This window comes from Lycorma delicatula, chromosome 2, assembly GCF_047948215.1.
Source record: "Lycorma delicatula isolate Av1 chromosome 2, ASM4794821v1, whole genome shotgun sequence".
NCBI lineage: Eukaryota > Metazoa > Arthropoda > Insecta > Hemiptera > Fulgoridae > Lycorma > Lycorma delicatula.
In genome coordinates this window covers 61,169,559-61,193,802 of record NC_134456.1, presented here as the reverse complement: position 1 = coordinate 61,193,802, position 24,244 = coordinate 61,169,559, and the positions used below count along the sequence as shown (strand labels likewise).

At 29.0% G+C, this 24,244-nt stretch overlaps 1 protein-coding gene across 2 annotated transcripts in view; it reads right to left on the bottom strand.

Annotated features, from left to right (window-relative positions):
• The window catches only part of ck (unconventional myosin-VIIa ck), a 303,003-nt gene that overhangs the window by 115,489 nt on the left and 163,270 nt on the right, over positions 1 to 24,244 (bottom strand). For both annotated transcript variants that reach the window (XM_075355398.1, XM_075355399.1), the window contains exon 2: positions 12,197 to 12,264. In XM_075355398.1, the coding sequence (XP_075211513.1) occupies positions 12,197 to 12,214 (18 nt within the window). In that variant the 5' untranslated portion in view covers positions 12,215 to 12,264. The remainder of the gene's footprint in view (positions 1 to 12,196; positions 12,265 to 24,244) is intronic.

Sequence of the window (24,244 nt, the reverse complement as noted above, 5' to 3'; positions counted from 1 at the left end):
CTGAAACCTGCAATTCGAAGCAAACGCCGAGAACTGCTGTCGAAAGGTGTTGTGTTGTACGACAATGCCCGTCCACATACTGCTGCCCAAACTGCTGAAACGCTCCAGAAACTCAACTTTGAAGTACCGGCTCATCCTCCGTATAGTCCTGATCTTGTCCCTTCTGACTGCCACTTGTTTGGTCCACTCAAAGAGGCATTAAGGGATCGTCGATTTACCTCGGACGAAACAGTGAAAGAAGCGGTGCATTCCTGGCTGGCAGCTCAACCGAAAACCTTCTTATATAAAGGCATCAGGAAGCTTGTACAACGATGGACCAAGTGCGTTAAAATGCAAGTGGACAATGTTGAAAAATTATATACATGTAAGTTTCCTATTTGTATTGCAATAAAATGTATAACTACATTGGGGATAATAATTGACTTACCCTCGTATAACCACAAAAATATAAAATCTCTGATATAGAAAGAGTTATATTTAACTTATAGAGATTAAAAAATGTATTCTTCTATGAAATGAAGATTATGAATTTGATTTAATTCCAGGTTAAACTTTACACAATATATACTATTTTCCACCTCTTCTGTAAAATGGAGGTATGATTATTTTACACAATCATAACATATCAATATTGTTTTCTTGCTAAAACGTGCAACTATGAAATTTTCTTGCTAAATTAGTGTTAAGACTGAAGGGTTAAGAACAAAATTACTTTAGACTTCCTTCAAGAATAAATAAGATATTTCAATAAGTAATCCTCTAGTAATTTATTCTTATAAAAATAGTTCCTAACTCTTAAAATGCGATTAGTTTATTTTTCTTTAAAAACAGAAAAATTAAATTTTAAAATATTACATCGGTTGAATAATGTAATAATCAAAAAAGAATTCTCTGAAATTCCGTTTTTTTAAATTTAAAACCAAACCTTATTTTATTAATTATTCAAATACTTACGCACAAAGAAAATACATGTAGTTAAATAAAAATATCATCATTACTACAGTACAAAATGCAGTAAAACATCACGAGATTATCTATGGAATACAAACATTTAGAAAGGACAGGAAGTACATTACAGTTTCCATGCTACGAAAACCGGATGTTTGCTGTGTTCGATTAATTCAAACAAGATTTTTTTACCATAGTAAAACTACAAAAATCATTCATTTCAAACGAAGTCGCATGATGCAAATGGGACATTTTATTAAATTAGGCCGTAATTATTTCTCAAATATCAACATTTTTTATTTTAGACATGGATAAATTTGTTACTGCTTGAAGTACAGCGTGAATTTTTTTACTTTAAATAATAAAAAAAGATTAATAATAGTGAATTATTCAGTTAATTTGTTTAGTGTGATTAATGTTGAATCACGTAAAATATTAATTAATTAAATAATTACTAACTATTTAATCTCTCCCTTACAGCTACTGATGACAGAATGAAAGTAGTTTATAAGAAGCATTGATAGAACAAGTAATGGGATAGTTCGTGTAATTCAAACTGTCCTCTTAAATTAGTGTAATAATAAGTATAATGCGAAAGATGATAAAATGAAAGGGTTTGTTGGAAAGTTACTTTGTTGAATAGCTACTTTTATAAAATATGTCAATAAATAATTGCTACCTTTTAGATTAACATAGAAAAAAGTAAATCATTGAACCGGTTATTTAGAATAATAAGCAGTAAAGGGTTCACTGAAATTTTCTTTTTTGAAATATAAAACAAAATCATACTTCATTAATTAATACAAAACGGGGTAAATTTTACATCGAATTAATATTAAAAAATTAATCATGAAAAATAAAGGATTGATTTGAATTAATAGAATACAATATATGTTGATACCCAATAACAAAAAAATCCAGCTCATCTTGTAATAATTTTAACTTCAAATTCCGTTTAAAAACTGTTGAAAAAAAACTTTGTGAATTATTTTCGAAAACAGAAAACGCTCAAAAACTGCTAACAAAAATTAATATAAAACTAACAGTAGATGGACGTTTTGATTATTAGACAATTATCTACTGAGGAATTAGCGTAAAATAAATCAATCAGTTAATATAAATAAAAGAAAAAATTAACAATGATAAAATAATGAAAAATAATAACTAAAAAGCAAATTTTCAAAATATTATTCCAAAATAAGTATACCTGTGTTTATAAGATAAAAATTGTTGTTAGTTAAAAACTGTGCCGTATTAAAGGTTTATTTGAAACTGGGACGATTTCAGTCGGAAGGGGAAGATTAGGTTTAAAACAATCAAAAATCATTCAAACTTCCAATTCAGGTTGCCCAGTATGATCTAATATACGAATAATAGGTTCTACTCTTACTCCTCCTTCTTTAGGATTGGATAACACAAAACATTTTTCTCAAGAAAAACTATTTACTTGCATAAACCTTCTAACAAGCCAAAGAAATATCCCTTTTTAAGTAGATTTCATAGAAAGCTACCTACTGTAATGGGTACCATGATTCGATTACTTATGGAAACTTTCGACATATCTTCACGTTTCATATCCCTCAGACCCCAAAACCACCGTCAGTTGTGAAGTTTATATATATATATATATTTCACTTTATTGTGGACACAATAGCTGCCGTAATTTTGCGCCAATCACTTTCAAATTGATACACAAAATATAAAGATCCAAAATCTCGGTCCACTTCGTTAATGGGAAAAAATCGGACCATGGGGATGGAAATGGGGGAGCTTTTTCGAAATAAACAAAATATCACTATAACTTTCATATTCGTTTAAAGTTTATACTATTCTTTGGATAAGGGCCTAAAACTCATGTAAGTAAAGTTTTTTGATATCACTAATCATTGGCAGGGGGTGAAAAAAGTGGAGTTTCGAAGACAAAAAATCATGCAACCCTTAATAGGCACAGTATCGAAACTGTTTAAAGTGGCTGTTAGTTCTCTAAACATTACCTAAAACTTTTGTCTGAAATAATTTTTGATATGACATCCCTTACGGCAGAGGATAACCAAAACGTTGCTAGAATTGTAAGAATATGGGGCTTATGCCCCATACGGGTCGTATGCTAAGTATGTGAAACTTTTTCCACATGCAACCATTGTTGTATTGAGTAAATTTGAAGTTTTTCTTAACTTTAAGGTGGAAATCTTTTTTATCCCCTACTTAGCACCGATGAAATCTACCTCCGCCTTGCGGCGTGCCGAAAGGGATTTTTTAAATATAAATTTAAGAGAAGGGATAAATGTTTTATATTCTTACGATACAAAGCTTCCACAAAAGATTTAAAATAATTAAAATTCTAAAGGACTGCTAGACAATAATGCCCAATCGTTATTCAACAATGAATTTTTTCCATCATTGTTAATAATTTCCCCAGCTATCCAGTTATTATTTATTACTTTATTAAAACTTACAGGAAGATCTTTTAAAGAAAGGTGCATATTAACAGGAACTAGATATTTGGGAAATTTACATTACTATGTTAACTAAGGGTTGGGAACCAATACCTAATTTAAATTTATTTATACAACTTTTGTAGATTTTTGTGTTGTAAATATTATTTAGTTATTATATTATCACAAATCATTTTTTTCTTTTAAGCGTTTGGCGCTTAACATTTAAATGTTAATATTTTTTTAATGCTAACTTTTCAGTAATTACTTACTGATGATGAAGATTAGTTAATAATCAAAATGACTTTCTCTTTTTAGATTTAAATAATTTTTTTTTGTAAACAATTAACGAGAATATTATATTTTCGAATTTATTTTAATATCAGTTTAGAATATTATTTTTAAACGTTAACAATTATTTATAATTCAACTGTTTTTAACCTGATCAATCGTAAATAAAGACATGTATTAGATTTGGATAAATAAAAACAGAATATAGGGTTAAGCTATGTAAAATTAACGTGTTTATTTATCCGAATTGATATAATTTCTAAATCAGTGATTCCAAAACTTTTCGATTCTCGGCGAACTTAAATTCTGATAAATAAACTTTACAAAATAGTCAATAATTCTTTGTAAGGATTCAATTCCTTCGAAAATCAATTCCTTCTCCATATTGATTTTCGCGCGATGCTTAGATTTTATAACAGCAACTGCCTAAAAACCAGCTTTGCACAAATAATAAATGGAAATAAGTTTGGAATTTAAAACGGAATTCTCTGGAATGCAAATAGAATTAAAATTTTCTGAGTATTAACACTTAGGATTGGATATTCATCTTTTACTAACATCCATAATTTAGTTAATTTCAAGTTGTTAAATTTATTTTCACAAGATAACTCAACCCCATTGATTTTCTTCTCCAGCAGCAAATTCAGATGGGCCACTAGCATTGATTGGATATTGAATTTATGGAAATTTTCCGATATTATTATTTTGAGAATATTTCTCGAAGCAAGTGATAAGCTGTGAAAAGTATTCTTCAAAAATGGATTTCATACCTCGAGAGAAATCAACTCCAATGGAGGTCACACATTTTGCGATAAAGGGCAAATATTCGTTGCTTTTGACTTCATTCATTTCTTTTTCCGTTGCTTAAATTTTTTTTTAAAAATAGCTAAAATTTTCGCAAGCGCTTTGAAATGAGCATGTTTCTTCTCTGCAGGAAAAGATTCAGAGCATTCAGCTCTTCAAAATGTCACATAAATGTGTTAGTTTTAATCAAAAAGTTTCATTCATTAGCAGAAAGGTGTACTTGTGTTCCTTCTCTTTAAAGATAAATATACATTTATAAATTTTATAAATATAAATTTCTTGTTGTAGTTCAAACGTACGAGACAATACATTACCACGAGACAGCAAATTGCGAACTGCTGTAATACAACAAAGATGTGTTCGGATTCCATAACCAAACATAGTTTTTACAAATTTTGCCTTTAACGGCCAAGTTTTTATAATTTACTACATTCACTATATATTCTAAAACCTGGAACATCCGGATCTTAGATAAATTGACATATGAACTTAAAGAAAATTCTGAGCATGGTTTTTAAAGGAAAGAAGACTGGAGATAAAGGAAACTTTTGGGAGACAATCATGAACTACGTCTAAACGATAAATTATTTAAATCAGATTAAAATTTAGAGCCGGGAAGGAAGACCAAGTAGGTTTTAGAAAAGTTCACTCAACACACATAAAAAGTATGAATGGACAGTTGGTTCTGTTAATGGCTATCCTGTAAAAATAGTAACTTTAGAAGCCGGGTAAAAGGAATATAAGATTTACAGCTCAAAATGGAAGGGGAACAACTTTCTTAATTTAACTTCTTTCATGGGGGAAGGTTAGTCTATGAAGAGGGTGCTATACAATAATACATAATAAAATAAAGGAAGAATAAAATTTTTATTTAAAAAGAACTAATTTTGTAACAAAAGTTTGCGAGTATTAGATGCAGATTGTCTAACTACGGCTTCAACTAATTGCTTCTTGTTAACTAAAATCCATTGTTGGTGAAAAATATTTAACACAGATACCTGGTGCTTCTTAGTCATGTTTTAATTTAACGAAGGGAGCTAAATGAACGCTCGATAGTACAGAGCTGTGTGAAAGAAATATCAGCAGTCTTTCTAACAGTCGGGAAAAACGATTCGCTCTTTTTTAAATCCTCAATTATGTCTGGCGCTTCCCGTACCTCATTCCACATTTTGAACCACAATTTTTTTTTTCCTTCAATGTCTTCTAAACTGTAGAAAGTTGCATAAGATGAAGTACTTTTACTCATTCCTCCAATGGAACTCGGATGGTAATTTATCATTGAAAATGGAGGCGATTTGTATATAGAAAATCTGATTTCTGATGATGATATAATGAAATCCAAGTAAGGAATTACTAGAAACTTTCTCCAAAATTTGGATTGATTTTAGGCTGCATGATTGCTTCTATACTTCTTTTGGCCAGCAATGCGAGTGGCGGTTATATCAACATTGAAATGCATTGCAATGTGGCTGCTTCTTTTAAATCGGCAGTCGTGACGTTCTCCGCAACTTTTACGATGGACTCGTAGCATGTCAAGAATAGTTTGAATAGTTGCTGGTTGGCTTTGACTACGTCAAGTGCCTTCAATTGAAGTGAATTCGCTATGCGGCCTAGTATACCGGAATATTTAGCAATTAAGGTTACTGACACAATAAATGGAAGATCTGCAAGCCGCTGTATGCCTTTGATAAGTATTTTTTCTGGTTGCTTCATTTCCCTCTTCAGCTAAGGTCTCTAATGCATTAACAATATCAATGAAGTGTACCTTAAAAACACGGATGCTCTTGTATTTCTCTGACCACCTAGTCTTCCCCATTTAATGAATGCTAGCAATAATATTGCGCCGAAAAACAGATTCGCGAAAAAATGTGATTATCTCCTTGATAGTTCCAACGTAGTTTCGAATTTTTGAGATAACATTAAAGTCGTTCACGACAGGGTTAAGTCTGTAAGAAGAATAATGGAAGTAGAAGACTTTTTTTAATTTTGTCACAAAATCGCATGCAGATCTCCTTTCCTAGACATGGTGGAACATCCGTCGAAGCCTAATTCTCACACAATTATCAGGGCATAGGTTTAAGTTTGTCACAAAATGTTCAATGCCTTTGGCAATATTTACGGCATTAAGTCCTTCAAGTTCTACAAAGGCAAAAAATTCTTCTTCAATTTCGTTGGCCTTTTTATAGAAGAAACGTAATAAAATAGAGAGCTGTTCATTTTCAGAAATATCCGAGGTCTCGTCAGCCAAAATACTGTAAACGCAAACTTTTTTAACTCTTGTAATGATGTGTTCCCTGATTGACACATAGACCAATTATTTCATTTTGGAAGATAGGTGATCGGTATGACGCGTTTTTCGGCCCGTGCTCAAAATGGTCATTTCGTTGTAATCACCTGCTTCGATGCGTAAATTGCATAAATCAGTAAGTACGCTTCCACTCAGGTTTTTGCCTCTGAGAGCTAAATCATGTGTGCTGGAAAAAATGACGCAGTAAACAATTGAGGACAGTACTTTTTTATTTTTTTTTAATTAAATTTTGTGAAGGCTGGTGAAGTTGAATGACCATTGGAACGCCCTCCATGAACGATTTTGCAGATTCCACTGCAGTATGATATTTCTGGGGCTGTTCATGTGCTTTGCAATACTGTACATGTCCTTGTACTAAGTGAAAGGTCTGATTGATAAAGAAGTTCAACTACCTCTCATCGTTCTGGCTGACAGTGGAAACAACAGGCAATATTAACAGAAAGCATCTTTGAGTCACATTGCATATATTAGCAATGGTGAATATGCATCCAGCCACTGGTAATTGAATTTCCTCTTGAAGTGTTTGGCATCTGCTGTTGTCTTGAATTTCATTTTCATTGTGTTGCACATTGGTTTTAACTGTATAAGAAGGTCCCGCCAACGCAGTAGTGTTTAAACCAGAGAATAGATGTACTTTTGTGTCTTCATCCTCATTGCTGCTGCTGGTATTTTTTTAAATTCACAGCAAAAAAAATAAATTAAGCAAACATTGATGTGCATGCGGACACATGTTTCGCTTCATTGGTTTGACAAGGAAGATTCTAACTGACTTTTTTGTCAAAATTGAATTTTATATGGTATAGGACTATACTAGTTGAGCTTATTAAAAAAAAAAATATTCTTATCATTATAACATTAAAAATTTATGGAAGAATTATCATCAACAGAAACTTTATCAGACATAGAGACATTTTTTAAAAACCCCTTTTTTGAACTCAGGGACTCCAAACCGGATATTTCCATATATTCATATCACAATCATAAACTTAACACAAGGTAGTTAAGTGTTTTTCTTTCTTTTCTGACAAATTCAAGATAAATTATTTTTGATATTTTATCAAATAATTCATAGTTTTGAATTAAAAAAACTGATTATTAGATCTTAACAAAAATTATATACTTAAATACAAAACTCTATTTTATGTTGAAAGATCGAAAAGAACACCTAGTGGCATAACACCTGCAAACATAAAAAGATAACCAAAAAATGAAGAATTACAAATTTTAAGTTACATGCTTTTAAAGCAAGATGCATGCTTATGTTAATTTATGGTACATACATTGTAAGTTAAATAAAAGCATTTAATATACATCACAGTAGGCTATTTACAAAAAAAATTTCTAATATCCGCTTGTTATAATAAAATGGATAGCAGGTGCCCAACACGAAAAAACAAAGTTTACAGTCATAAAACACTGCATACACTGCTTACACATTTGTGTATTAGTAATAACTGCCCAGACTGACCAAAAATGTATGCATTCTTACATTGTCAGTTAATAAAAACTTTTTAAAAATCACACATTAAACTAAAAAATATTAAAAAAATAAAATTGTCATATATTATAAAAATATATAGTCAAAAAATTAAAATAAAATATTTCACGTTGACAGTACAAACAGCACTGTCAGCAGTACAATAGTTAATATAGTAGTTAACAGTACTGTATGTTTGGCTGGCCACATGAATTATTTTATTTTAATTTTTTGACTACATATTTTTATATGTGAACATTTTAATTTTTTAATGTTTTTGAGTTTAATGTTTAATTTAAAAAAAAAAAATTATTACCTGACGAAGAGGAAACTCTCAAAAGTGCTCTTAAAATGGAAAAACAATAAGCATAAGGTAAAAGGCATTATTGAATTCTGTACTTTTGGTGGAACACTGTGTTATGCTTTTGTCTTTGATATAATTTGTACAGAGGGAATATGGACAAATACAATAACAAAAAAAGAATTGATTTTGCTAAGTTAATATATATATATATATATATATAATTATAGGATACTATACATCAACTGTGGCCATTTATCTTCACATACAATTTACTTTCACATTTATTTACACTTTCACAGTAGTTTGTTAAGATATTTTGTTTTTTCTATCAGATCAAATGAATGAATATAACCTAAGTTTTTTATATATATTTCATTATCTATTAATAAGGTTTTTTAAGCAATGCTAAACACCTTTTCTTAAATCATCTGTAATTTAACCTGGTTTAATACTATCTCCTCTCTTTTCTGTACAAATATTTTAATACCAACTTTTATACTACATATGACATTGTCAGTTATCTGTTTTACACATATGCAGCCTTTGTCTTATTCTATTGTCTCCACCCTCTATGAGGATTGTCCATAAAGAAACTAACTTATGTAAAAAAAGCTTTATTTAATAATTAAGATGTTATTCTTGTTTATTTTCATTACAGTGCTGCACTAATAACTGTTCCCTATTAATGTACTTCTTCCAGATTTTTTTTTAAATTGATGAACTTCCTGGAATATCATTTTTGCAGTGGAGAATAATAGCAATTTTCTTTAATCTCTTGCAGTTGTTTCAAAAAAAGCTTTTAAAGGTTGAATTTAGTTTAAAGTAGTCTATAGGAGCATTTTTATAAGTAGGAGGGTTGAGGAATAACAGTGGGAGTGTATTTTATCAAAAACTCATTCATTAATCTGGAAAGCACATGGTTGGGTAAAGCACTTATAAATTGCTATCTGGTGCTTCTGGCTTTTCTTTCTCATTTTCTATCACAAACTCTGCCTTACTGTTATTTACATCATAACTATACACCCATAAATTATTTCCTGTCATAATAATTTTTAAAAGGTTTTTGTTTCTATTTCAGTCATCCAAAAGTTCCCAATAGGGAATATTATGTTATTGTTTCCTGGTTAGCAGCTGTGGCACAATTTTGCTGTAACTGGTAAAAAAAAATGCTAAACTATAGTTAAAAATATGTTCAGCTTCTAAGCCAGCATGAAGTGATACAAATTTTATACTCAGTCGGCTGGTACATTTTTTAAGTAAGTTTGTTTTCAATCATTGTTAGCAGTGTAAATGTACCGTACAGTGCACATTCATATATCAATGATACATGCATGTGTTTGTGTTGTACTTTGTACTTCCTCACTAGTCTAATAATCTATTTTCACTGTGCATGTCAACTGAGCTTTCTAAATTTTGATGAGTACTGCAAGCATAAATCATAATGACTTATTTTAGGGAAAATGTTTTTGGAGAAATACAGATGATGAATCAATAAGTCTTATCCTGATATTAGTTATCACATATCCTTAGTTATCTATATATCCTTAATTCCTAGATAACTATTGAAATTAAAACTTTTGGATTCGGTCGTATGGTCTTTTTAATAAATGCTAGAAAAGTATAAATAACTATTAACAAAGTTCAGAATTATTTTTATAATTAAAAAGAGAATAAGAAAATTCTATGAAGAAAAAATGTACTGCTGTATAGAGAAGAATTAAGGATTACTAATCATATTAGAAAACTTACTTTAATGTTATTTTGTTTTTTAATTCCAAAAATGTTTGTAATATATTTTAGAATTACTAGCTAAATACAAACAACTCTTATATAAAGTAAGACATTTTCATAATTACTTCATGGAGAGGGATCTACAAAATAAATAATTCCAGGAATTGAGTAGAAGGATAAATAGCAGTTTATACAGCTATTTTTATATCTTTGTTGTATAAATCAAACATATAATTGCATTTCTGAACAAGTTTTATAGAATAATAAAAATTAAAACAAGTTCTACGACTATAATTTTCATTGCATATAGTTTTACAGGTGGTTGGAATCAATAAGAGAGTGATCTGGGCTGATTGCAGAAAAGTAAAATATTCTTTTTTTTTAGACACAGTAATGTTTCTGCAATCTGTGTATAGATTAATGAGTAAAGGTGTTAAGTATCAGTGTTTTGAGAAGGTAATGATCAGTATCCCCCTAAATTACTTTGTATAAATGAGTTATGCTTGTGTAATTGTTAAAATAATTTCACAGGATGTAGTCCTTTCAGGACTACATGTAAGTTTATAATTTTTGAAGGTTTTGTTTGTAAGTTTATAATTGTGAAGGAGGTTTGTTTCCAGAAGAGGTTTGACAAGACGTTTGTATCAAGAATTATTTCTATTTTAATTGGATATCTAATAAAGTTCTTGATTTTTATGATTTAACTACTTCTGGTTTTTTTTTCTTCATATGGTGTGTCTTCCAGAAAAGCTATATATCTTAATGAATGTCAGAATATTTAACCATCAAATTAAGGAAGGTTGTGTAGTGTTTATAAATACTATGTTTTCTTTATGTGTACATTTTTTTTGATAAGTAAGTCCTTTTGTCTATTTGATTTCATTTAGTTTTTTTTTTCATAGACTTTTAGCATGTGTATTAATATGGCTGCTGAAGAGTATAATATCATTTCCAATTTTGCCCATGTTAAAATCTCTGTGTCTTTGTAAATGTATATGTAACATACTCACCTCTGTATAATTATTGTATATTGTGAATGTATTAAGGTTAGTTTGTGATTCAAATTATTTCTGATTGGAATTTTTTAAGTATTTCAGCATTTCTGTGACTTGTACTCCAGGCAGTATGGAACATATCATAAAGTAAAGGATTTTTTTTTTTTTAGTGTAATGACATATACTATTCAATATGTATGCATTATTTTTAATATGTTATAATTTAATTTCATTTATTTTAATTTATTAATAGTAAATATTTTTGTTTTTTATGTTATTAATTTTCAATTGTTTTTAATAATTTCAATTTTTTTAAAAATATGTAATGAAATTCTTATACTTGTGATTTAACTACTTCCATTTTTTCATATAAATCTTCCACTGGTATTGAATTTAAAATCAGTCTGGTTTTTAAATAAAATTTTATTTGAATGTTTCTATGCTTTAATCAGTAATAAAATTTACTTTTTTGTTTAGATACATTTTGATAAAATTACAATAATTTATAAAAAAATAATGAATAAAGACTGACAGATTAGACTAATGTAACATTAAATAAGCCTAAGATCTATTAAGAAAATATCTAACAAGATTAACCTTATTTCAACAACCTGTTTATCTTATTCTAAATGTCATAAAAAGCCTATTAAATACTATACCTCATACATAATTGCTAATGCTAGTATCTAACTAAAACTATGTAAAATATAAATGCAGTTATAATAAGACTTTTCATTAAACATTCATAAATAATTATTTTAGAAGTATAGCAAATTAGTATTCACAAATAGCTTATATGCAAATAAGTTTCCTTTTTTAATTACAGATTATTGTCGTAATTTATTTTTTAATATTATGAATATTCATTACTATTTTAAATTAAAATATTGGTGTTTTACTTACCCGAGTGACGATAACCATAGCTCAGCCGAGTTGCTATCCCGTCTCATAGCCAACCGGTTATCCACCTTCTGTAACACAAATAAATAAATCTCACATAATTCAAATATCAGTGTCTAACACAGGCTTACAAATAAAATTACGGTAATTAACTCAGATTAACCAAACATTACAAATCAATGAACCCACTACCTCAAAATCAAACAACAAACAGATGTAACTTCTTACTGTATTAATTGAGTCGGGGAGGCAGAGATTAAACATTAATTTTTGTTATTGGAAAGCTGATATTTCATTTAACTTAAATGCCGATGATAATTTGGTACTGTCTTCTAGTTTTCATTTATTGCTTGGATTGTAATTAATAACACATCCTGGCCTCAAGAGTCTAGGATATAAAATGATTATATGAATACTCAGGAACGAGGGGCAAAGTGACTAAGCAACCTTTCGAAAAGAAAACAGTAAGGTATTCCTGTGAAGTTTTGGATTTTCATTCAGTCATTCTGTACTTATTTATAAAACTATTTTTTTCATTACTGATTTAATTTTTCTCCCATATTACGTTTTATTTAGTTTTTAGCAAAAGGTCTTCTGCTTTATCAGAACATTTTATGAAGAATTAAATTAAAAGCATTATTTAAAATATTAAATTTATAAACATGTGTGTTTAGCATGTCTTTAATATAAAATTAGACTCATTTTCTGTATTCACAGAATAAATGAGAATGAGAAATGAATAAATGAGAATGAGAATGTAAAAGATAAAAATCTTTTACATTCTCATGCCCAGAGTCATGTAATAAATTCTAAAACTTTGCAAAATAATACTCAACATTATTTTTAATTTCATTTTAATTTCTTTTGTTGCTAGAAGAATCTAGTTATTAGTCCTTTTAATGACTCTTCTAATGGAGGTTAAACAGAATGTAATTTTTATCAAAAATTATTGTTTTGTGCAAAATTGAAGTTTAACAGAGGTATTATAAAATAGATTGATGTAAATGTATTTTATGTATATATACATTTATGTGTGTGTAAAAAATTCATGATTATAACTTCATCCACTTATTATAGATATTATATCTTTACAAAGCTAATCTTAAAATTAATTTAATGGATCATCAGGTTTTATGAAAATTATATTTGTATTAACATGTGTCTTAAAAAAGACACATGTAATTCCTAAAAAAGAATTATTAGTTTATGAATATCTTATTTACATTAAGTTATGAGCCATATTTCATTCCAGCGAAGAACCAAAATATTCAACAAATTGCAAATGTTTCTCATTAAATAAAGTTATATCAGCAATCTCCAGAAACAAAATAGAAAAAGAAATTAAGGTGCTCTCAAAATTAAAAAAAAAATTGATCTTCTAAAAACCTCACATTCCAGTCGATCTTTATTAAATTACATTGACACAAATTAAAATTTTAGAAGAGCAAACTAAATTCTGTACTTTGTTTATAAAGAAGAGGAAGCAGAAAAGCCATATAATTTTTTATGGTGGAACTTGTGAGTCTGGGAATTGCTGCTTGCTTCTTAAATATTAAATCAATTTTAAACTTATCGAGGACTGGTCGCTCAAATTTGAAAATAAGATTTTAATGTCTTTGTGCATGTGTGCATGCACACATGCACTAAGACACACATATACATCTATATATATATTACATATACTACACTCAAGTATCAAAACATTCTTCTGTAGTTAAGTAAAAAAAAAAAAGAATTAAAATCCTTTACTAGGTTTTACTAAGGCCAGATGTAACGATTCTACTCTACATTTTCTATAATCAATTATTTTTTACTGAATGTTTATTGCTGGTTAAATAACTTATCTTTATACATTTGTAATTTATGGTGTTCAGCTATTTCCTGGAGGGTATAAATAAAGAAAACATTTAAAGAAGAATGCAGATGTAAAATAATAACATATTTACAATAAGTTTCTTAGAAACCAGTTATAATCATATGTAGTAATCATTCTGGAGTAAAATGTTTTTTATTATAAGATTCATTTTTTAATTTTTAATGGAGTTAAAAAAATAAATTTAATAATATAAAAGAATTCCAAGATTAATAAAATAAATTAAACTCAAAATTATTATTATTTTTTTTTTTTGTAAATTATTTTACCGATAGTTTCTTAACGTTAAAAAATCAGTAGCGAAGAGAATAATTAAAAATAAATTAAAAAAATATTTTATACCAATACTTTTTCCAAACAATTAACCAGAAAATTAGATAATACTAAAATTTGATAAAAACAGTAGATCTTATAAATTTAACATAAGCCTACTTTCTCAAATTTTATATGTGGTAAACTGTGTAGGTCAGGTTTTAAAAGGTAAAATGTATATGTTTAGAGGCAATAGCAAAACAATTTATGAATTCAATTTGACCTTAATAAATAAGAACAACAGTTATGTTATAATTAATAAATTATAAAACACTTATTACTGTACAGTATATACAGCATACTGTACTAATACAAGAGTACTATTTACTGTTTGCAATGTAATTTAAAGGTTGAACATTTCATGTATGAACGTAGAGTTGATTCATTACTATTTCTATAATTATAGTAATACCGTTTTAATTTAGTGCTTATGTGCGTAGTTATCACTCTTTTCAGATGTTTTATAAACAATTTACGAAAATTAGATTATTTTAAATTCTACCTTAGAAATTTTATATTTTTAATTATTTAGATTGCGTTCAAACAGCACCTTGCATTCTGAATTATTATGTAGATCAAGAAAAAACCTTGTCTTGATTCTTACAAATCACCTAATGAAAAAATTTAGTTTAACACCGAAAAACTCTTTACTGCCTTGTAAATGTGACTTGTGATTTATCCAAGATAAAACGTATAGGAATTAGGAAAAATTACTCATAAAAAATAGATACTTTTTTGTATCTTTTCCCGCTAGCTTAATTTCATAATTAAGAAATTATATAATAAATATCTTTGAATATATTTAAAATAGAGCTTTATGCACTTATAAGTACTTAATAATTTTTTTCCGATGGCCGATTTCAAAATGACGATTGCCATTTTTAAAAAGCTCCTTTGTCGCTTAGTAAAAAGGGAAACTCTTTCAGCGTAGAACAATGACTCTATTATAGGGTGTACATATTTTCACAGTTCAATAAGAGAAATGGGACAGAAAAACGGCTATAAAGGAAATTTGATTAAATTGCTGGGAATCTCACATTCTTCTACAAGAAGTGTACAGTCCCTTCATACTTTTATTAAATAGTAAAAACTTTGTATAGACAATTACGAAGTCGGCTCTATATTTTCGCTTACACATATTTTCACAAAATATTTTAAGAAGGTTATGTATCTGTATATTATGAAACAGGCTATCGAAAAAAACGAAAAACGAACCAATCTTATACATAATTTCTATGAAAAATTTTCTTCAAATAAATTAAAACCAACGCTAATAACGCAGATGTTTTAGTACGATATAAGTTTCTTTTTTTATTATTATAATCATAATAAAATGCTTTATAAAATTACACTATTCGAAGATCTTTTCTTTTGTGATATATATTCGCTGAGGTAACTGGATCAATAAATCGAGGTTTATCAAAATCCCGTCGACTATAAATACAGTATCAAAATTTCATTTTTTATTAATTTTTCTAAATCGATGCGATAATAATCTTAGTAATTATTGAATAAAATGTGGTTATAATATCACCTATTTGAGTTTTGGATTTATACTGAACGGCTTCAGCTTATAAAAGCTCTTGAACTATTATAAATTTCACAAACTTTGAAGAATTTAAGTAATTTGTATCGTATCTAAAACATTTCAGTTCTTATCTGTCCATTCATATTCAATTAGTGCTTATTCATTCCTTTAAGAGGCGTGATTTAAAAAACTCGCGAATTCAGTAAGGCAATAAAAAATCTTCTAGGAATCGTTTTATATAATCTAATTTCTATAATTACTTTTAAGAAAATATATTTAAAAAAAATTGATCGAATATTTGAAAATTTTATTATTTTTTGACTCTATTTAAAAAAATAAGAATCGAAGTAAATACGGTAGGCCTACACTCAGTAACACAGCAGACCTGGTTAATAAAAGCTTTGCATGCTCAGTAAGAATGAAAAATACTGCAAAGTAGTACTATAAATGTTCTCAGTTTTATTAATTACTTAAAATAAGAAGAAAATTGCCTTTAAACTGAATTGCAATAAATAAATAAGAACAGAAATAATGTAAGGATGAAATATAAGATTAGTAATGCAGTTTTAGTAATATACACGATCTAAAATTGGTTCGGGGGAGTTTACTAAAACTCTAATAAATAAGCAAAACTATATTTTTAAGTAGCTTCCCATTGCAGCTTTGCCCGCGCTATATGGTTACTTGCGCTTTCCGTAGCGGTCAATCTTTTTATTTTGTTTTAGTCAAATAACCGGAAGCAAGTGCAGCCAGTCACACATACAGTAACGGTGACGGGGGCTGTGTTGGTCACAGCGCCGTATTCCATTACACCCATTAAAAAATTGGAATTAAAAAACCCTAAAATGGTTTAGTCGGGATTGGGAAAATTTACAATCATTGTTCAAAATTTTTTTTTACCTTTTTCATCCCCTTTCAAGGAGGTCGAATTTTAAAACTCTAGAAATTGGTTTATAGATGTAAAAATTACACTCATCAGAAATCAGGTTGATTTCTTCATTTCTTACTGAGAAATTTAAAAAAAATAACAGGGCTTCAAAAAATATTCAAAAATCCATTTTAACCTTTGAAACTCCGAATTTCCAAAAAATCTTGAGATTGGTTTTGACATATTCATAATCAATTTCTCAAATATGGTACCGCTGATACGTTAAATAAATAAATTAAAAATTAATATAATCCACCTCACCAGCACGTTGATACGTTCTCTAGATCTTTCGGCTTACTTGGAAACCAACATCAGGAGCTAAAATTAATGCATTAAATTCAAAGTTTAAAAATTTTAAAACAGTTATGACTGTCCGGTCCTACTAGTATACTCTTTTGTATACTAATGCATTCATTTTAACTCCTGATGATGGCTTTCAAGCAAGCCGAAAGATCTAGAGAACTTATCAACGTGCTGGTAAGATGGATTATATTAATTATTAATTTATATATTCATAATCATTCAGACAAAACCCAGCTCACACAGTGATAGACCCTCACACTTCAAAATTCATTAAAGTTTGTGCTTCAACCGGAAAATCTTCACTACTACATATATATATTTTTTTTACGGATTTTTCGAAATGAAATATATTTAAAAACTTTCTCAGTTATACCAAAAAATATGGGTAAAATCTGGTTGCGAATGATGTAGTAAATTTTTTGTTTATCCCGAACAAACAAAACCTTCTTCCTGTTTATACAATAGCATTGATGAAGCTCTAATAAAAAGGCAAATCTATATTTTTTGTTAAAAATAGGCGATATCTTCAGAGATATATTTATAAATATTCTATTTTTTTCCAGTAAATCCTTAAGTGACTACAATTTCTTTTCCCTCAATTTGAAAAACAAATAAAATTTCAGTTTTTGTTTTCGGTAAATATCATCAAATCTCAGTAGTGCAAATCAGATAAAGCTTCAATACTTTATGGATGAGTTATAATGTAGATAGGAATATCCAAAAAATAGAAATCATATTTAAGCGCAGCTAATTTTTGATTTTTTAATGGTAATTATTTAGTTATTATAATTATAAGTGTGCCGAATTATTATCAGCATTAATTGTACGTTGAAACTTACAGAATTTATACTCTTATTAATTTATATACTCTTATGTATATTTCATATTTATATTTTACTGTTGTATATTTATAGAATGTATTGTGAATTTTTTTGGGCTGTGATAAATTATGATCCTTCATTTAAGTTTAAGTTATATAAAGTACTTTAAAAATATGTACGGATAAAAATAGTAAATTAAAACGGAAATATTGTAATTACATAAATACTATTGAATAAATTATGATCGTAATTTCTGCACTACTATAGTAGGATAGTGTGTAATAATTTCTTTTTTTATAATTTAAGCCAGAATTTTGTTAAATTCTTTTGGAGGTCTAATCGATTTCAGAAGTCGTTTAAACATAACTTCTAAGAAATTAGACGTATACTTTTTATCCTGTATAAAAAGTTTAGATAAAAAGAGTTCTTTAAACTTCAACTATCTGTTCGTTTGTCATTTATAGATTTTGTAGATTACAACTTCATAACTTATTGAGTGCATTAGTTTAAAATTATAATTCTTTAAATTTGTTATACGTAATGGGAAAGAACTCAACGTTTACAGATTCTTTTTGGGGAACCAATTGTACCAGCAAAGATTAATCAACTTATTTTTATACAAATAGTGTAAAAGTCTGAAAAATGTTTTAAGGCATTCAACAGACTCAAAACTTAACGGACAAAGTTTTTTGTTCTCTTTTTATGTAAAATTAATAAAAAAACTGACAGTACATTTTTGAGAGTTACACTTAAAATCAGTAGGACTTAATATTTAATATTTATGTAGTTGATAGTAGAGTAACTGATGACTAAGCATCAAATTATTACGATAATTAATATTATATAATTTTTCTAATTAATAGTACTCGTTTATATATATTTTACGGTAGCTAAATTAGAGCTCTCAAATTTTATATACGATAATTACTTTCAAAAGAATCATTTCTTGGTACTAAATGTTTTATACTTTCCCTGTACTGTTATAGTTTATCGTTGACTTGTACAATCTGGTTGAGTGAAGAAAGCGGCACGGAAACAGTTGTTTGACTTTTGTTTCCATTAAATTTTATTATACCTTTTAACTAAATCATAGAAAAAAACAAACTGCAAATAAAACCAACTTTATCTTCTTAAAATTATTATTAGTTCTCCTTGTTTAATTTTTTCATTTACTGTTTTAAACATTTTAAATAATATAAATATAGATATTTCCAAGAGATAATCTTATAATTGAGACTTCCTTTAGCCTCTTTCCATAGGGTACTAATGATGTCAAAAAATAGCTGAAATGACCCATTAACTGTGAGCTAAATAACAATGAAAAAAAATCGTTTTTTTAATTTCGATATATGTGGACCAGAATTTGAAGCTCTATAAGATTCTTTATTATAAAATCGGAGCATATTTCCGTTTCCATAAGTTTTAAATTCTACTTAATTATATTTTGAATTCACACACGAAGACCTATTTAATTTTTTAAAAAAACTAAATCTAAAAAATATTAAAATTTTGTTTTCTTTAATTAAGAATCAAATGTTGTACGTAAACAGACCATTTTTTCTTCCTTAAAAATAATTATACTATATCTTGCAACAGTTTATTATTTTTGTTCTTAATACTCTCTTTTCAATTGTTTTAATGTTAACATAGATACATCTCGTGTAATATATTTATTCTTAAGTATCTATTCAAACCGAATTGAAAGGCAACTTGTTTGCACTGCTGATAACTCAACAGTAGAAAATAATTAAAAAGAAAGACAAAAAAGTATTTTATACATTAGTTTTTAACTGTGTGATAAGACATAAATAATATTTTACATTAATTATTATATTTAAGAAATAATAAAATTTGAACTAGAAGTAAAGGGAAGATAAGAAGTTTTGCAATAAGAAAGAATGTAGATAAAGCCCTTAAAACATTTTAATTATCCGTTAAAAACAACAAAATATTTTAAAGACTTTGTCGTATAAACAAGAATGCCATAGAAACCTAAATGGAAAACGAGGCTTAAACCAAGAGAGAAAAAAAAAAGTAATAGTGTTTAAGTGAAGAGAAAAAAATTACAGTCACATTGTTATTAAATCACACAAAAATAAATACTTCAAGCTTATAAAGTAAAGAAAACAGAGAATTAAAGAAAAATTACGACTAAATTTTAAATTATAAAATATCTGCAATAAAAAAGACAAAATAAACTATCAAAGAAGAAATAGTTCGTAAAAAAAATTAGAATTGCAAAACAATTCTAAAGAAATTTATTTACCAGGCAAAATGTTTATCTACAATCAAACGTGAAAAATTACTCAATTTAAATTTCTAAAAAAAACCTTGAAAACAAATGGTTAGCGATTAATCTTCAACTGAAGGCCAAAAAGATGTTTTTCAACCAAAGGAAGTCCCAAAAATAAAAGGAAAAAAAATTTTTCTAACAACAAAGAAACCATTGGATATTCAATCATTAATATCAATAGGTAAGAAAAATAAAACAGAAATAGTAATTTAACTTAAAAAAATAAAACAAAATATAACAAAGTAAACAAAAAGTTTCCAAAAGACTATTAAAACGAAAACAAGTAAAAAAAGGTTTGTCTTTAAAAAAAACTTGACTATATACTAAGGCCAAGATACTAAGGGGATAATAAGGCCAAGCCTAAACAAGAAAAACATTAGTTTACAAAAAATACTTTCAGGGAAAACTAGTTAAAAGAAATTAAAGTAAGAAAATAATACGTATGAAAGCATACCACAAACTAGAATCACAATGTGATAAAAAATTATCAGTATAAATTAAATAGGTATATAAAATTAAATAAAAGCAAAGTTAATTCAAACAAATAAATAAATATACCAAAAACACGAAAGTAAACTATTAACAGCAGTAGTATAGTGATGTAGTAGTAGTATAGTGGTATAGTGGTAGTATAGTGGCACTGAAAGGTGGATGGGGTGGGAAAAATTCAGTCACATTCACTTTTTAGTTTTGGAAATACATTACATCTTGCAAAACCAAAACTGCAGTACGCAAAAAAAAAAATTAATTTATTCAAATACAAAAATCAGCTGTGTATTTATTGTTTTTAGTAACTGATATTTTTTTATTTTATATTTCTTATTAAGGAAAATTATAATTTAACAACTGAAATAAAGTTGGAAATGAATTTGACATCTTAAAGCTGTTCATTTTTGTATGTATTTTTATAAAATTTTAACTTATGAATGGATTTCAGTAATTATCATCCCGTGGTGTTCTGCCTGTTGGCAGGTTCCTGGCACCACTATTATCCACATCTGTTTTTTCCCATGCTTTTCTTTTCATCATAGCCTTCACTATCTTTTATGTAATTCATTAACTTTAGCCTCTTCCTTCCTCTTCTTTTTTCACCTTCAAGAACTGTAATTATTATTCCGTTCTAGTTTCCAGTTTTCTTCCCAGTTTCCTATCCTCCTTGTGATAGCAATTAATATTGTTCTATCTTCTTTTATTTTTCTTTATACTTTTACGTCACTTACTCCGTACACCTGTTTTATCTTCTCCATCCTCATCTCCTCCAGACCCACATCTCAAAACCCTCGACTTTTTTTTGACAATAAAAGGAATAAATTAATTAAGGCAGATATCTGGTTAAAAAGCATAATATTAAAAAGAGCAAATTCATTAAAATATTTGATATTTTATTGTTAGCATTATTGTAATTAGCTTAAATTATAACTTTTATGGGTTTTGATTTTTATTTTGGCTGTCGATATTGGGTTGTCAAAAGTTAACAAAATATGCCTTCAAGAAAGAAAAGTAACCTTTCTTTATTATTTATATGGGCAGGATAAGCCCATATATTTGCTGCATATCTTAACAAGAGGATCTCTCTTTTATAATGTAGTGGCATTATTCCGGCTTCAGACATCAGACTAACCGCCGGACTTGTGCGGAAAGCACCTGTTGCATATCTTATTCCGCTATTATGAACTACGTCTAACTTTTATAAATGCGACTTTCTAGCGGATGAATATACGATACATCCGTAGTCTAGTTTAGATTGAACCAATGCAACAATGCACAATCTCAATAATGTCTCTTTGTCTGAGCCCCAATTTAAGTTCGATAAACATTTTATAATGTTTAGGGCTCTTTTGCATCTATCACTCAAGTCCTGTATATGTAATCCCCATGTAAGGGTTTTATCCAATACTAGTCCTAAATATCTTACGCTATATTTATATTGCATTGGATTATCGTCAATTGTCAACGCAGGACTTTGATGAGGAATTCTCTTCCTACAAAAGTGTACACAGCACGTTTTCTCTGGTGAGAATTGGAATCCGTTATTCCTTGCAACATCATTTAGAGCATTGATCGCTCGTTGCAATTTGTACCTCACCATAGCAGTCTTGTTGCTGGCATACACAATTGCCAGATCATCAACATAGACGCTTTTGCTGATTTCTACTGGAATGGCTAGTATCAATTTATTAATGGCAATGGTAAACAAGGTACCGCTCAACGGCGAAATATCTTACATTGTCTTTATATTGTATTGGATTATCATCAATTGTCAACGCAGGACTTTGACTTACCATCCTATGGCTTCATTATACGAACGTCGTGCTACCTATTCCAGACCAGCCGGAATTAGGTACCACGAATTAAGAAGTAAATATGAAATTGCCATTCCAGATACATTGGCAATTTCTACTAGAGAAATACCGCCATGGCTCTTGCCAGCGGTAAATACAAGTTTGGATCTCTCTGAAGGAGAAATAAAAAAGAAACCAGCAGTGATCATCCAGCAGGAATTTTTGGCAACCGTCAGTAGCTACGAAGAACATATTAGAATTTATACTGACGGTTCTAAAACCGAACATGGTGTTGGATTCTCAATATATGTAAATGAAGAAGCCCACTTTTGGAAACTGCCAGATGTGGCCAGTGTCTACACGGCAGAACTCACTGCAATTCAGCAAGCTCTTCGCTACACTGAACACTATTGCGAAGAGAGAGTGCTAATATGTTCCGATTCATTAAGTGCACTTGTCGCAATTCGGAACAAGAACATTAAGGATGTCCTAATTGCAAACATCCTGTCCATTTTATACGTTCTAAAACAACGAGGACAGCGATGCGTATTTGTATGGACTCCGGGGAATGCTGGTATTACAGGTAATGAAATCGCAGACGAAGCTGCCAGAAAGGCAACAGTCTGCGATGATTTGGATGCATTTCCTGTAAGAGTGGCAGATGTTAAAAACCGTCTAACAAACATAGTAAGAAACAAGTGGAACGCTGAATGGAGGAGTTTAAATACAAAATTAAACTCAGTAAAAACTTCTCCTTATAAATGGAAAAGCGACTTTAAGTTGACTCGCCGTGAACAAGTAGCGGTGACCAGACTTAGAATCGGTCAAACGCGATTAACAAATTTATATTTGTTAGCCGGCGAAGTGAGACCAATGTGCGGTGTTTGTAGTGAAACACTGACAATCAAGCATCTAATAGAAGAGTGTACCATATATGAGGACCTCAGAAAGAGGTTCCGTCTTACAAATAATATTAGTGCTGATCTGGATAATGGAAATGAAGAAAATATAGTTGCATTTCTACACGCCAGTGGACTTCCTAAAAGTCTATAAAATGAAAGTTTAATGCTGTGGTAAAAGATACTCTAAGCGGTAGTTTATATATATAAAGAAAGAAAGAAATGGTATTGATAAGTTTAATTTTAATTTTAATTTCATGGTCTTTTGAGAACCCAAATTTTAATATCGGGGCCCTTTACACCCCGTACGTGTTTGTGATTGTCCTTGTCTTTTATGTCTTAAATGTTTTGTGTAGTTTGTGCTTTCAAATAAAATGTAAGGGTCCTTTACACCCTTACATATGACGATCCAGATGGTGATAGTAGTTTCTTTTAAAGACTGTGACGAGGGCTAATGACCTTAGCAGTCGATGCCCATAAAAATTCAGATAAAAAAAAAAGTAACCTTTCTTATTATTTAAAATCTGTTAAACGAATAAAAGTATATCGATCCTCTGAAACAGCTGAACTACGTGATTCTCGGTTAGCTGCTGACGGAGAACACTTCGCCCAAACTCGAGCTGTAGATTCATCTACAGTAGGAACGTATCCGGGATTCTACATCAAGAACGAGGGAAACATTGGAGGAAAGAGAGCCTTTCAGACTTTATTTGTTATTTATCAATATTATTCTCACAACCATGAGGATAACAAACACAACGGGAATTCAGGGGACGGAGCCCCCTGGTTAGATGGTAAGGGCTCGCTTCGCT